This window comes from Aureobasidium pullulans, assembly GCF_000721785.1.
Source record: "Aureobasidium pullulans EXF-150 unplaced genomic scaffold scaffold_1, whole genome shotgun sequence".
Classification (NCBI taxonomy): domain Eukaryota; kingdom Fungi; phylum Ascomycota; class Dothideomycetes; order Dothideales; family Saccotheciaceae; genus Aureobasidium; species Aureobasidium pullulans.
The window spans coordinates 1,070,895-1,083,750 of record NW_021941021.1 but is presented as its reverse complement, the minus strand read 5'-3'; the positions used below and the strand labels follow the sequence as shown (position 1 = coordinate 1,083,750).

The 12,856-nt window shown below is 51.2% G+C and overlaps 5 protein-coding genes across 5 annotated transcripts; 1 reads left to right on the top strand and 4 right to left on the bottom strand.

The window, feature by feature from the left end:
• Window positions 1–2,076: 2,076 nt before the first annotated feature.
• Window positions 2,077–3,336, bottom strand: M438DRAFT_330500 (DUF914-domain-containing protein; the record flags this gene model as incomplete). The annotated part of the gene is made up of 1 exon (XM_029903326.1): window positions 2,077–3,336. The coding sequence occupies one exon, from the start codon at window positions 3,334–3,336 to the stop codon at window positions 2,077–2,079; it is 1,260 nt and encodes a 419-aa protein (XP_029765692.1).
• Window positions 3,337–4,852: 1,516 nt separating this feature from the next.
• Window positions 4,853–6,051, bottom strand: M438DRAFT_7604 (uncharacterized protein). The gene is made up of 3 exons (XM_029910306.1): window positions 5,251–6,051; window positions 5,112–5,147; window positions 4,853–5,058 (listed from the first exon to the last, which is right to left on the bottom strand). Exons 1-3 carry the CDS (start codon window positions 5,764–5,766, stop codon window positions 4,969–4,971), a joined length of 642 nt encoding a protein of 213 aa, XP_029765691.1. The 5' UTR covers window positions 5,767–6,051; the 3' UTR covers window positions 4,853–4,968.
• Window positions 6,052–6,736: 685 nt separating this feature from the next.
• On the bottom strand, window positions 6,737–7,739 carry M438DRAFT_341253 (uncharacterized protein). The gene is made up of 2 exons (XM_029904460.1): window positions 6,957–7,739; window positions 6,737–6,888 (listed from the first exon to the last, which is right to left on the bottom strand). Exon 1 carries the CDS (start codon window positions 7,574–7,576, stop codon window positions 7,070–7,072), a length of 507 nt encoding a protein of 168 aa, XP_029765690.1. The 5' UTR covers window positions 7,577–7,739; the 3' UTR covers window positions 6,737–6,888; window positions 6,957–7,069.
• A 760-nt stretch (window positions 7,740–8,499) lies between these two features.
• M438DRAFT_262449 (DUF625-domain-containing protein) lies at window positions 8,500–11,400 on the top strand (the record flags this gene model as incomplete). The annotated part of the gene is made up of 6 exons (XM_029899818.1): window positions 8,500–8,616; window positions 8,681–8,780; window positions 8,839–8,920; window positions 8,979–10,186; window positions 10,241–10,408; window positions 10,463–11,400. 6 exons carry the CDS (start codon window positions 8,500–8,502, stop codon window positions 11,398–11,400), a joined length of 2,613 nt encoding a protein of 870 aa, XP_029765689.1.
• A 405-nt stretch (window positions 11,401–11,805) lies between these two features.
• M438DRAFT_263977 (membrane-associated proteins in eicosanoid and glutathione metabolism) lies at window positions 11,806–12,564 on the bottom strand (the record flags this gene model as incomplete). Its single annotated transcript, XM_029899919.1, has 3 exons — window positions 11,806–12,047; window positions 12,232–12,419; window positions 12,533–12,564. The coding sequence occupies 3 exons, from the start codon at window positions 12,562–12,564 to the stop codon at window positions 11,806–11,808; spliced, it is 462 nt and encodes a 153-aa protein (XP_029765688.1).
• Between the last annotated feature and the right edge of the window lie 292 nt (window positions 12,565–12,856).

Here is a 12,856-nt window from a genome sequence, read left to right as displayed (position 1 = left end):
TTGGTGGTGGCAGGTCTTGTCCTGAGCGCCAAAGATTGCAGGGGCGGACTTCTCTCCAGAATTGTAGCAGGCCTGCTTTGCTTGCAAAGCCACACTGCTTCGCACCATCAATATCCCTTTTATGGCTGCGAAGTTTCAGCAATTTCTGGATTTGTCTATCGTCCAAGAATAGACTATGACCGAGAGATGTGTACAGACTCAAGGTTGACTTCGCTACGCGTCAACCCTCTCTGTCGGTTCTCCGAGATCAACGATGTCCAAGACCACGACCCGTCACAAAACAATCAACCCACAACCAAGCCACCAGCGATCGATAAGATACCTACCCCACATGGCTCCAGGTCGGCCCGGCCGGCCAGATCAACGTCATATCTACAGGCTCCAGAATCTCAGCCTTTGTACCGTCGAACGGCTTTCGTACCTGCCAAGAGTGTACTTGAGTACGCTCGCAGGACTTGCCAAGTCAGGTAGGTCATGCTAGGCTGTCTACGAGTATCTCGTGGCTATAGATCGCCCATGGGGCAAGTTTCGATATCAACTAGACGAGTAGGCATGTTGAGTTGCGGGTTCAAGGCAGTCTGCAAGCGTGTTGATGTCCTGGGCAAACATTGTTCTACTAACCCGGTATGTTGACGTTTCACCTCCTGATCTCAGCCGTCAGTCAATGCGGCATCTCGATTCACACGGCTGTGTGGGCACATTCTTGGTTGACTGTGAATTGCGATGTTGATGTCGGCTGTGCACCCTTCACCCGAGAGTTTTTTGCCAAACAGGATGATGGCAGAGATTGACACGACTGCTTTCTGTTTACTGCTCCAATATCGGATGCAATGCACCATGTCAGCCACGATCGAATACGCTGTCACTTAGAGCAACATCTTAAAGTGATCCTCCAAGCGACCGTTTAGTTTTCCCTAGAGTCTACCTCTAATGCCTACTCATCACATCTTGTTCGAGAAAGGAACGTTGGACTTAGAGCAATGCCTTTACGACCACACCAACACCTGACAAGGTACAGATGCACAAATAGCAAGAATGGGCCGATCAATTTGCACGTACTCCCAAGTCTGCTTTGACTACCATTATTCAGGCACATTTCTGTCTGATGCACTAGCACAAGTGCTCAAAACCCTTTGTTTTTCTTGCTGCGAGCATCTGAGCATGCAGATTGTTGGATGAAGGCGGATATACAGCTCAACCTGATCCTAACATAAATTTATCATCACACCAGACTCCGGATACCTGGGGCGACCCTGACCGAGTGTCATGATGAAGCCGCAACCCTGTCCCGAAATACAACATCTGTCAGCACCATCATGATTGATGATTTTGTAGAGTCAAGACATGTGGGGGTATTCTTAGTCCGTCTAAGCCTGGCTGATGTTGATTCCCGCGATCTGTGGCAAGAAGCCAGGTGAATTACGTGGTTCTCAAGTTTTCTGAAAGTCAAGCAAACACCCACCTAAACGCTCATGCTTCTACCGAGGAGGAAGGGATCAGGATAAGAATGAGAATCAAATCATCCAGACGAGAGAGCGTCAAGCATAGGCTCAAAGGCGATAGAGCAGCATGAAAGGAGATTGGTATGGATAAAAGTAATATTTTCCAACACAGATACAGCATAGGTGGGGTGACCCTGTCAGTAGTATACTACCTAGAATCACCAAGGGCATAGCAGATATCCGCAGTGGCTTAAGAGTGACTGCAGAGAGATAGACTCAAACTTCATCTCATGCCTGAGCCTTATGACGCGACTGTAAGAAGGGAATATGATATGGTACGTTTCCACGAAAGGTACATACCTTCATGCTTCTCTTGACCAGCTGCATCGACATCAAAACCACCGCTTCTCTTGATGGCTAGTTGGGAAGGCATTCCCGTAGGCCAAAAGCTCGTTCACGGTGTAATTTTGTGCCTCTATCTCACATTCTAACACAATTTGCGAAGAAAGAAAAGATGGGTTGCGAGATCGTAAATCATATATACGGCACTAACAGATAAGCAAAACATTACATACAATGTATTTGGACAGCATCAAGGCGTGCGGTTGTTTCCAATTTTAGGTACGCCGAACGATCAGACAATGGCGTTGGGGTGCTCAGCCCTGCGTCTGGCCGTACCGATGCCACTTTCACCCAGTTCCTGGTTCTCACCAAGCCACGGCTTCTTGGCTTCTCCCAACACACCTTCAGTGCCGTAGTAGACGAAGTGACCGAGGATGATAAGGACGAAGGCGATGGGGTAAAGGTAGTGGATGTGGTAGCCCAGAACTTGAGTACCAACGACAATGCCCCAGAAAGTGCCAGTCAACAAGCCGATGTTGAAGAAAGCAGCGCTGCTCATGCGGAACACGATAGGTGCCAGAGAGTAGAAGATGAAGAGAAGAAGAGTGTAACCAACAATATATCCGATGATTTGTCCATCCCAGTGCGCGTCTCTGATAGATTCACGATCAAAGATGGCAGCCTGTACGCCGTTGATGAACATGCCCCAGAAGGCCAGTTGCCCTATGACCTCGTACATTGGCTTTTTCGAAACCAAGAATTCCTCAAACGTGTTGCTGAAGCCGTACAAAGTTTGAGCCAACAGACAAAAGAGATCGCCCTTCAGAGCGTTTGTGGGAGCGTACGAATTGGAGCCAGTCAGATAGTCACTGGCGATGAGCAGTGCGAAGCCTCCGCATGCGAGTACGATGCCTCCGTACTGTGCGAGGTGATAGCGCACTTTCAGAAGAACAAGTGAAATCACTACGACTACGACGACGGTCCAGAAGCTGAAAAGCTGTGCAGATAAGAGGTTGGTGTACTTGTAGGCCAGGACAATGAAGTAGTTGCCTTCGACATCCAAGAAAGCGAGTATGAAATATCGCCACGAGTCCTTGACAAGCATCTTGGTCCATTTGGCAAAACCGTATCTGTACAGGGTGAAGGAGGTGTATACCACATTCAGCAGGACGTAGTTGAAGAAGGTCTGGAAAGCCGGGATACTCGTGCCTCGAGCATTGATCAAGGAGGTCAAGGTATTTGTTCCCGTCTGTGCCAGGGCAATGATCTGGGTGAGCAAGAGCACAATCCAGAAATCTCTTGTTCTCAAGTATGCGAACCTGCCCTTTCTCGACCCTTCTCTTTCTTCATACTGGTGTACGACCCCTCCATCGTCGATGACCTCGGGAGTGCCGTGGAGTCTGCCATGAATGCTTGAGCCGGGAGTTGATGGTTCGGGGGTTGTGCTGGTCCCCTTGGGCTTTACGACTATGCGCTCGACGGGGGCCTCGATCTCGGTTATGTCGTTGGCATGGTCAACTTGGCGCTCTTGCTGCTGGTCGCGATGGCTCATCTTGACTAAGCTCGTGCTCGGAGCAGCTTCCTGACTCGGTTCGAAGGACGGTCGATATGTCGCGGACGATATAGATAGATGCAGAGCTGACCGGTTTCGCAGCAGCTAGTCGCTATCGTCACACAGGACAGCCAATCTGGTGGACAGACGACTCTGGTGGATTTTTTCTCTTGGGTCAAAAGCAAAGGCCCGACCTGTTGATGGAAAAGTGCCATCAAGTGCTCTGATTGGTCCAGGTCGGTGCTGCTATCGCCAAGCGAGGTCCAGACTTGTGCAGAATTGATCGTCCAAGAAACACGCGAAGGACGCGCTCGCCGCTCGCCGCTGCCAGCGCAGAGATCATGATGTGCCGTGTTTATTTTTGAGCCTCAATTCTCCGCTGCTCGGCCTGCTCCACATCTCGTTGAAGACTCGTTCCCACCCACTGAGGCTTGAGCGAGATGCGTCCCGGAGTGCTGAGTCGTCAACTCCGGAGAGCATTGTTGTTACCATGCCGCTCGGCGATAGCCTTTCTGATTCTTCGAGTGCGGATGGTGACAGACTAATGCCTTCGCGCCTTATCCACAGCGGCTCCATTCGCGATCCGATATTCCACTCGTCTACTCTAGGCATGCGGCGCAGTAGACGGCACCTCCGAGCTCCCTGTTCGGCCTTTCTTGTTTAAGAAGTTGGTCAACAATGGTCATCACTCACAGAAGGTGCAATGCGTTAGGACTGGCCCCTGTTGAGTGAATCTTATGAGATAGCCGTTCACGTAGTTTGGATTGCGGCGTTGTTGACGGAGGAGGCTTCAGCTGAGAATTATGGACCTGCATCAAGCCAGTGGTATAGCGAGCCGAGCCCGTGAACGAAACGTTCTTGCTTTTCACGCAAGGAACACGGGAACTTATGCATCTGGCACGTGTTTCCAAGAAAAAAACTTGACAACATGCCAGGTCCTGCAAATTCTCCATGCTTGCTGCACTTGCGATAACGATGGCTATGAATCCTCCGCTCGCTTCCTGAAACCTAAAACACGAATACTTCGATAGTGTCTTTACTATCTATGGTATAATCGATGCGCATAACCACACAACAGCTGCAATCAGAAACAACGCTTTGTTTTTACGCAAGGCTCAATGCATTCCTCTGGAAAAAGGAGACTCGAAACAATAGGAGATTCATAAGTGCATTCATCATCGTGTCGCTCGGGGACCCGCAGTCCCCCCCTGCATTCTAACAAAATTTCGAGCCTGACCCGTAAACAACTGTCGCTGCGACAATAATCCCAACTCCTGAACCGAAGCCAATCTGTTCAACAAAGACTCAACCAAAAATGAAGCCGAAAACAAATGAGATTCGTAAAAAGCGTTTACCTCTGTTTGAAGAGGTAATTTTGCTAACCGTAAGCGCAAGGACATGTACGAGTTGCAATCTAGAAAATATGCCTGTGTTCTTTTGTAACACAGGACAGGCGAAGAGGATTGATGGTCAGGAAGGTGGTGTCTCAATGAGCGGCGACGGCACCACTGCCTTTCTTCAAGAAAGAGAATCGCTCCTTCTTGACGACAGGAGCCGGAACGGGGACCTCATTGGCCTCGGAGCTGGGTGCCTTGTTGTGTCCGAAATATTTGCGCTGAGTTTGTGGTTGCTCTACGAGCATCTGGTTAACTCTACGACCTGGATGAATCTCATGAGAGGGTGCATAAGCGACTGCCTCGGATCTGAGCTCAATTTGACCACCTATGTAAATGTCAGTCAAAGCGACTCATGTCTGTTCATGGTGAGAGACTTACTGCTTGAGCCTGATGGCGAACTATTCTCACTCTCTGCTGGTGATGACTCGGCGGAAGATTCTACATTTCTGTTAGCTAGGCACTAGGAGCTGCTTTCGGATCATAACTTACCAACACTGGACAAGGGACTCTTGCCTACCGAGCTACGGGTAGAGCCACGAGGGGAGCGGGAAGCCTTGGTTCTGTTGGCCAGCAGAGCTGCAGCAAAAACGGGCTCCTGATCGCGATCATTGGACTCCATAACCTTTTCCAGACCCTGGAAGCTTGTGTTTCGAGAAACGGAGGCCGACTTCATGGATGAACCTGTTGATCTGACGGGCAATGTAAAGGCTTGCGTAGAGGGCGTAAAGTCCAAGGATGAATCGCTGTTGGCTCTGTTGAAAGCCGGTCTGCTGGAACGAGAGGTTGTTGTGTGAGAAGTAGATGGGCGAGTAGAATAGTCGCTGCCTATTCTGCTCAAACGGGCCTTGTTTTGGTATGCGATTTCTTCGGCCTTCCAGCCTCCCGGTGAGCTGGTCATAGCATCCGTGGCGGCATGAGTTGGAACATGTCTGTAAGGAGCTGTGGCAGCAGGTTTGGTCTCTTGGGTTTCCGCCTTTGCCTTGTGGTCATCCGCTGCCTTCTTGGCTCCCTTGAGCTTCGAGATGATGGACATGTCAAGAGAGTACGATGATCGCGGATGTGATCGTGTGTGTTTGCTGAGAGATTGTAATGTATATTGAGGGATTCAAGTCCTGGTTTGAGCGTTGAGTATCTGGATGAGACAGAAAGAATAACTTGCCAGAAGGCGAGACTCAAGAAGCAGTGGAAACGGCGGCCTTTTGATTACTTCGCAGAAAGGATTCCCTGAGAGATTCCCGAGTTCAGCCAGGGAGCTTGATTGCACGGCTTTGAATCTAGCGTGGCGCCAAAATTAAAGTATTTGACGGGCAAGGTCAAAACGTGCGGAAGGTTTATGATCCACTGCGCAGGCAACGGCCAAGAGCATGCCTCCAGTGGCTAGCTTTATAGCCAGGGGTGGCAGAGGCCGGAACACATGCTAGAGCAGGCCTCAAGTTGGTAGGAATCAGGTCCTGTTAAGGTTGGCTCATGCAGAGGCGCTCTTGGACTCGCTCAATTGGGATAGCATGATTACATGCACATGGAATGGAGCGTCTGGTTTTTAGTACGCAGAATAGTCCTGCATGGTACAGGATTCACACGATACAGGTGCATCGTCGGGTCGATTATTCCGCGGCGTTTCGGCCGTCATTACCACCTGCGTGGTAGTCGAGCTCGAATCCATGACGATCGTGCTGTTGAGAGGCAGTGGCATCCGAGACATAGAACAGCTCCCACTGAAGCAGTCTCGGCGTGATGAAAATGGCTGAAAAACTGTAATCCTTATCGCCTGGTTCGGCAGGAGACGAGAGGGAACCGAGCCTTGGGGCTTGAGTGCTGTCGAACTCCCGGGCGTGCCGTCCACGACTTGTCCACATTAGGAAGCACGAGAGGAACCGTGCACAGACAGTAGCTTGATCCAGGAACAGAGGGCACGATCAGAGTTTGACAGATACAGTGGCGCCTCTGAAACTGGCGCATGCTAGATTTGAGAAGAAAGCTGGTGGTCGTACGCATCGTATCCACAGGCGCAGAAGTTAGAGCTGAAGAAGCTGAAGAGGGGCGGACGAGAACTCGCGACGGACGAGACTGACGCTCGCCGTGCCTCTCTAGAAGCAGCGACCGAAAGTGTTGTATGAAGCCATCTATCAATAGTTCGTACCTTAAGATACACTCGGTAACTTGCATGAACTCCGTCATTATGCAGACGTCTGGTTACTAACATTATTGCTCCTATCCTTGCAGAAGCACTTGGCAAGCAGGGAAATCACAATTAGTGACATTATGGCGACGCATGAACAACGATGCTGCCGTTATTCAGCGGCTAGCAACGCACCACACCGGGATTTGGCTGTTGGTTATTGGCACAAATCCAAATACAAACAAGCCAGATGTTCAGTGACCCTCGGTGGAGGGGTCAGTTGGCCGCAAGAGTCAGATGCTTTTGAGGGCGCATTCAGTGGCACTTTGGACAAATCGATATTCGTGGGGTCATGGCGGTCGCAGGTACTTAAAGTATGGTATGGCACGCGGCAGGCGTTACGAAGTGGAAGCCTGGCCTGGCCCTGCACAACGGCTTTCAATGGCAAAGTGCTGATGTAGGTCGAGACCTTGGAGATGAGACAAGAACGAAGAATTCCAGCAGCGTGGACGTGGAGAAGGCTCGACGTTGGCGTTTCGTCGTGGTCGTCGTGTAGGAACATCACACATGGCTGCTCAACGTACTCTAGAGCGAGACCGCAGCCACACCATGCAATGCTGAGACATGGATGAGCTCGGCTGGACGGAGTGACAACACAGGCAGAGTCTGCGGGGTATGAACAAAAGCAAACGGGCGAGGATATGAACAAGAGCAGAAAGTGCATGACGACGGGCACAGTTCAAGTGTCTCAGCGACGGAAGGTTGATGGAGGACGGTCGGTCTGTTAGTCTGTGCATGGTATGTGACTTCAATGACTCGAAACAAACTCTGCATCTGCAGGACGGAGCGGCATGGATCGTGGATCGTAAATCTTCTGCAAGCAGCCCATGGGGATATAGAACTCTACGTGAAGATCAATCTGGAGAGAAGCGGGCGATGTGCAACACGACTTGTAGAAGGCTCTTTGCATGCGAACTGTGAGGATCGCGAGAAAGCAGTGGAGGCACAAAATCACGTGCAAGGGTCGCTAGAAATAGATATCACGGTGACGTAAGTACTCGAGCACGATCCTGACAGGGTTTCGGCGCCCAAGGACGGGATGAGGACGGCATTGCACGAATGTCTGGCCTTGTAGACGGCAGGGACCAAGGAACTGGACGTGATAGTGCAAAGAGACTGGATTCACTGGAAGAGCGACCCTGCGGACCGAAGTCCTGGAGTGACAGTCGGAAGCAAAGAACAGTCCCAATTGCGCAAGCAGATAGAGAGTCCGTGCGGTCGGAACTCTGGAACTGGCTCGACAAGCATCCCGGAGACGCTGCTGCACACGACAGCGAAAGGTTACGGCTCGTGAGCGCGACACGGGCATCTCACCAACAGCCGGTCGCAAACCCTTGATTGAGAAAAGCCATCGGCGCGTCCAACGGGCCTCTCGGAACAACACGCGCCTGCTATCGCCGCCCACCGCTGCGCATCTCCATCGCGCCCATCATCAGCCTCATCATCACTGCACGCGAGGCGTACAACTTGTCCCGATACAAGACAGCACGCGTCGCGTCATCACGACACGACAAGGCACAAGAATCACGAGACACACATCGCAAGGCCCCTGGGCTACGGAGTCAGGCAGTGCGCAACATCTAATTGATGATGGCACTTGCCGCTCCTCCGCTCAATGATCGCAAGCGCGTCAAGGTCTATGAGCTTAAGAACAACGACTGGTATGATCGCGGCACTGGTTTTTGCGCCGGGCAGGTCTTGGCCGTAAGTCGCGCCGCCGTCAAGGCACAACCTTTGCACTGGCAATGCGCTGACATGGCCGCTTCAGAATGACGAAGCGCGCATATATGTACAGTCCGAAGACGATGCGCAGCGCATTCTGCTCGAAACGAGGATCTCGCGCGACGACGGATACCAGAGGCAACAGGGTACACACACACCGAAGACCAAAGCAGGGGGACCAAGGCTGATACGAGCACTGCGTAGACACACTGATAGTATGGACCGAACCAAGCGGCATCGACATGGCGCTGAGCTTCCAGGAGGCGGATGGATGCGCCCAGATATGGTGAGTCGCCCTCTGTCGCGCAGAAAACAGGACGGAGCTGACATGAATGGCGTGGCAGGGAGTTTATCACAGACATACAGCAGCGTATGCTCGCAATGAACCCCAACGAATACGACGGCCTGTCAGACGAGCTGGTAGATGGACAGGGTCTGCTGTTGCCAATGCCTGAGCTTGCAAACCTGCACCAGGTACAAGAGACAATGCGCGCAGCTAGTCAGACAACTCATGGCAGGGACGCCCTCGTGAAGTTCGTCATGGCGCCCGAGACACAGTACCTGGCCAAGCTGTTACCGTTGGTCGAGCTCGCTGAGCACGTTGAGGACATCCAGGCCCTTCACCGCCTGTGCACAATTATGAAGACGCTCATCCTGCTCAACGACACTTCAATTATCGAACTGACCGTCTCGGACCATGCAATTCTCGGTGTCGTCGGCGCCCTCGAGTACGATCCTGACTTTCCCAGTCACAAGGCTAACCATCGCCATTACCTGGCCGACGAGTCACGCTTCAAGGAGGTTGTTGCTATTGACAACCCTGTCATCAAGAACAAGATCCACGCCACTTATCGCTTGCAATACCTCAAGGACGTTGTCTTGGCCCGTATTCTCGACGACCCTACTTTTACAGTCCTCAATTCACTCATTTTCTACAACCAGGTCGACATTGTTAACCACATCCAGTCCAGCAAAGACTTCATTCAGGAGCTTTTCACCATCTTCACCACCACCGACTCGGATGATCAACGCAAGAAGGATGCCGTGCACTTCATTCAAACGTGCTGCTCTGTCGCCAAAAGCATTCAGGCACAATCACGGGCCCATCTCTTCCAGAACTTCATTCATGGCGGCCTTCTTGAAGTTGTCACATACGCTTTGCGCCATCACCAGGCCTCTGTACGCGTTGCTGGCACCGATATCCTCGTTGCGCTAATCGACCATGATCCTGTCATGATGCGCTCTCACATTTTCCGCTCGATCAATCAAAAAACCAAACCACTCACGGACACACTGATCGAGTTGTTGCTGGTTGAAGTCGATCTAGGCGTGAAAGCCCAGATGGCTGATGCGATCAAAGTCCTCTTGGATCCTCATGCCAGCTCAACTTCCATGGACATGTTAGGTAGAACCAACGGAGATTTCATGGCAAAGATGAGGGGCGCAAATCCCAATTCCAGTGCTCAAATGGAGAGTTTTGTCGATAACTTCTACAACGATGGTGCCAAGCGCCTATTCCAACCTTTGAAAGACCTGGAGCACAACCAAAATCGTAAGTTCTCAAGGCGTCTCAGGGGCGATCAATTTATTAACCACTTTTTTGTAGTACAAACTATATCTGTACAGGAAGCCTCTCTCTTCGTCCATTTGGTCGAAATTCTATGCTTCTTCATTCGTCAACATAATTTCCGAAGTAGATACTACATCATTGCTGAAAGCTTACATTGTCGTGTGGCACAATTGCTCTCTTGCCCCCAGAAGCATTTGAAGCTAAGTATGTGTTTCGCAATCCGCAAGGTCTCGAACACTCGACGCTGACAGTTTTTAGCGGCACTGAAGTGGTTCCGAACATGTATTGGTCTCAACGACGAAAGCCACAATCGGAACATGATCGAAAACAGGATACTCGACCCAATTCTCGACATTGTTTACCAGACGATGCCCCGGGACAACCTTCTCAACTCGGCCTGCCTCGAATTATTTGAGTTCATCAAGCGTGAAAACCTCAAACAACTCATCGTACCGCTGGTCGAGGGCTACAGGGAAAAGCTGCTCGGCATTACCTACGTCAACACTTTTGGAGCCCTAGTCCTCAAGTATGAGCAAATACAGAGCGGTTACAATCCTGAAGACACAAGTTTTTCTACTCAAGGGGGCGAAACACCAAACCGAAGTCATGTTGCAGGTGGCCAGCGTTGGCAAGGACTCAAAGACACAGACGCGGAAGAAGAAGCTTATTTCAACGCCGCATCAGACGAAGAGACCGAAGACGAGAATGCAGCCTCACTACCCGAGACCGTAGTTGCGAAGACGCCCGAGGGCGGCCCCCCTATGCGGCCTCTCGTATCTTATCCAGAGGATGAGGATGAGGACACGATGGAGATGCTTGCAGCATCACCAAGCACGCCTGCCGAAAAGAAAGAGCCAGTCATCGAATCATCAACACCGGAAAAACCGGGATCCCCGCCGTCGATCGTGCCTGAGAAGAGAAGACGTGAAGATGACGACGATGATGACCTGGAAAAGTTGGCGGGTGCGGTTCCAGCCAAACGACGCAGCTCTGTTAGTAGCATAAGCAGTGTGCGCAGCGACATGTCGGCTGCCAACTTGGATTCACCCACCAGCTCTCAACAACAGAACGGAGCAAGCATGCCTACGCTTAGGAGGAAAGGGAGTTTACGCAGCAAGGACGAAAAAGGAATAAGCATTGGACCCATCTCGCTGTCTCTGTCAGGAAAGACGAGCAACGAGGAAGGAGGCGGATAACAAAAGCGTTCGGGAAAGGTCTTGCTGCCGGCGCCCCGACGAGAAGGCCTTCTTCACCGTTTCTTCTTTTCGAATTTCATAATCAGACAATCACGACATTTGACGAGGCGTTTGATTTTCTTCTCGGGTCATCTTGTGCCATCTCATGGAAAGTGCACCCGGTGTTGATGGAATATGATGAATGACGGCCAGCAGCAACAAGCAACATAGATGAATTCTGTAGCAGTCCTGTACAATCTGCTCCACATCTTACATCGTTCTGCATTTCTTCCGTTCTTTTTCCTTTTATAGGACATGTGTGGTGCTTGTTATCGGATTTTGCACCTGAAGCCTAGTATACACATTGAAGTGTGCGAGCGACAAGTGGACGGTATGATGAATTGTGGGTATCATGCTACAAGCTCTTTAAAATGCCATGCTGTATCCAGTCAGGCCAGCGTTGACGAACAGACCGAGCTGGGCGAGCCAGAAGAAGGCACCGGCCAGTCTGCCCTTGCCGTTCTCCTTGGTCTGGGAAGTGTATCCAACAGCGTAAACGATTCTGCCGAGCGACCAGATGAGACCGAAAGCCGAGCTGAGGAGAGGGTAATGAAGACCACCGATGAGCAATGTGGTGAGGGCCATGTAGTGGTTCTCGAGGAAGTTGCCTAAAGTAGGGGGTACAGTCAGCATGGTTCTCGTGATAGAGATGATGCACCACCACGAAGGCGTATCAGACAGCACATGATGCTTCGAGATCGAGCTCATGTTCCACGGTACAAGGTCTACTGCCGGCGAGAAACACCCTGTGGGGCTGCAGGTCTTTGTAGAAGGACTGCTATGATGACGTACCATGGGCCCTTTGGGCACAGTTGAACAAGTACAGCTTGTGCTTGTCTTCAGCAGAGGCGGCCGAGAGTTGTGCAGAGTCGGCGTAGGGGGTAGGGTAGCCCAGGCCGGCGGCCTTGCGGAAGGACGAGCATCTTATGCCATGCCAGGTTCCGAGGAAGCAGGTACCGACGGCGGTAAGGACGACATAGCTACATGCATTGGTTAGTCAACAAGCTCATCCAAGACTCCAAGTCTCCAAGTCTCCAAGCACGCAATTGCGCCCGCCAACTGGGCGATTGGCTCGCTTGACGTTTTGACTTACCCGTATTCGGGTGCGATGGTGAGAGCAATCATCTTGTATTTATGTTTTCTCGATTTGAAGCTTCGGGACGTCAAGAGAAAACTCTTTTGGAAACAGAAGATGGAATTGCAAAGTGTACGAGTAGCTCGAGTCGAGGTCTTGAAGATGTCGTGCCGTTCCCCAGGCCCATGATGCCGGTCGGATGCATTTATCTCCGAGACTCCCTTGCTTGCTACATAAGCCGTTTGTGCTCGCTCTTTCCTCACCAGTGTGTTGCACAACTTCTTGTTGATTCGCTGAGGCTTATTGCACAAGTCGTACAATCTCTTCTCAGCATGAGCACAA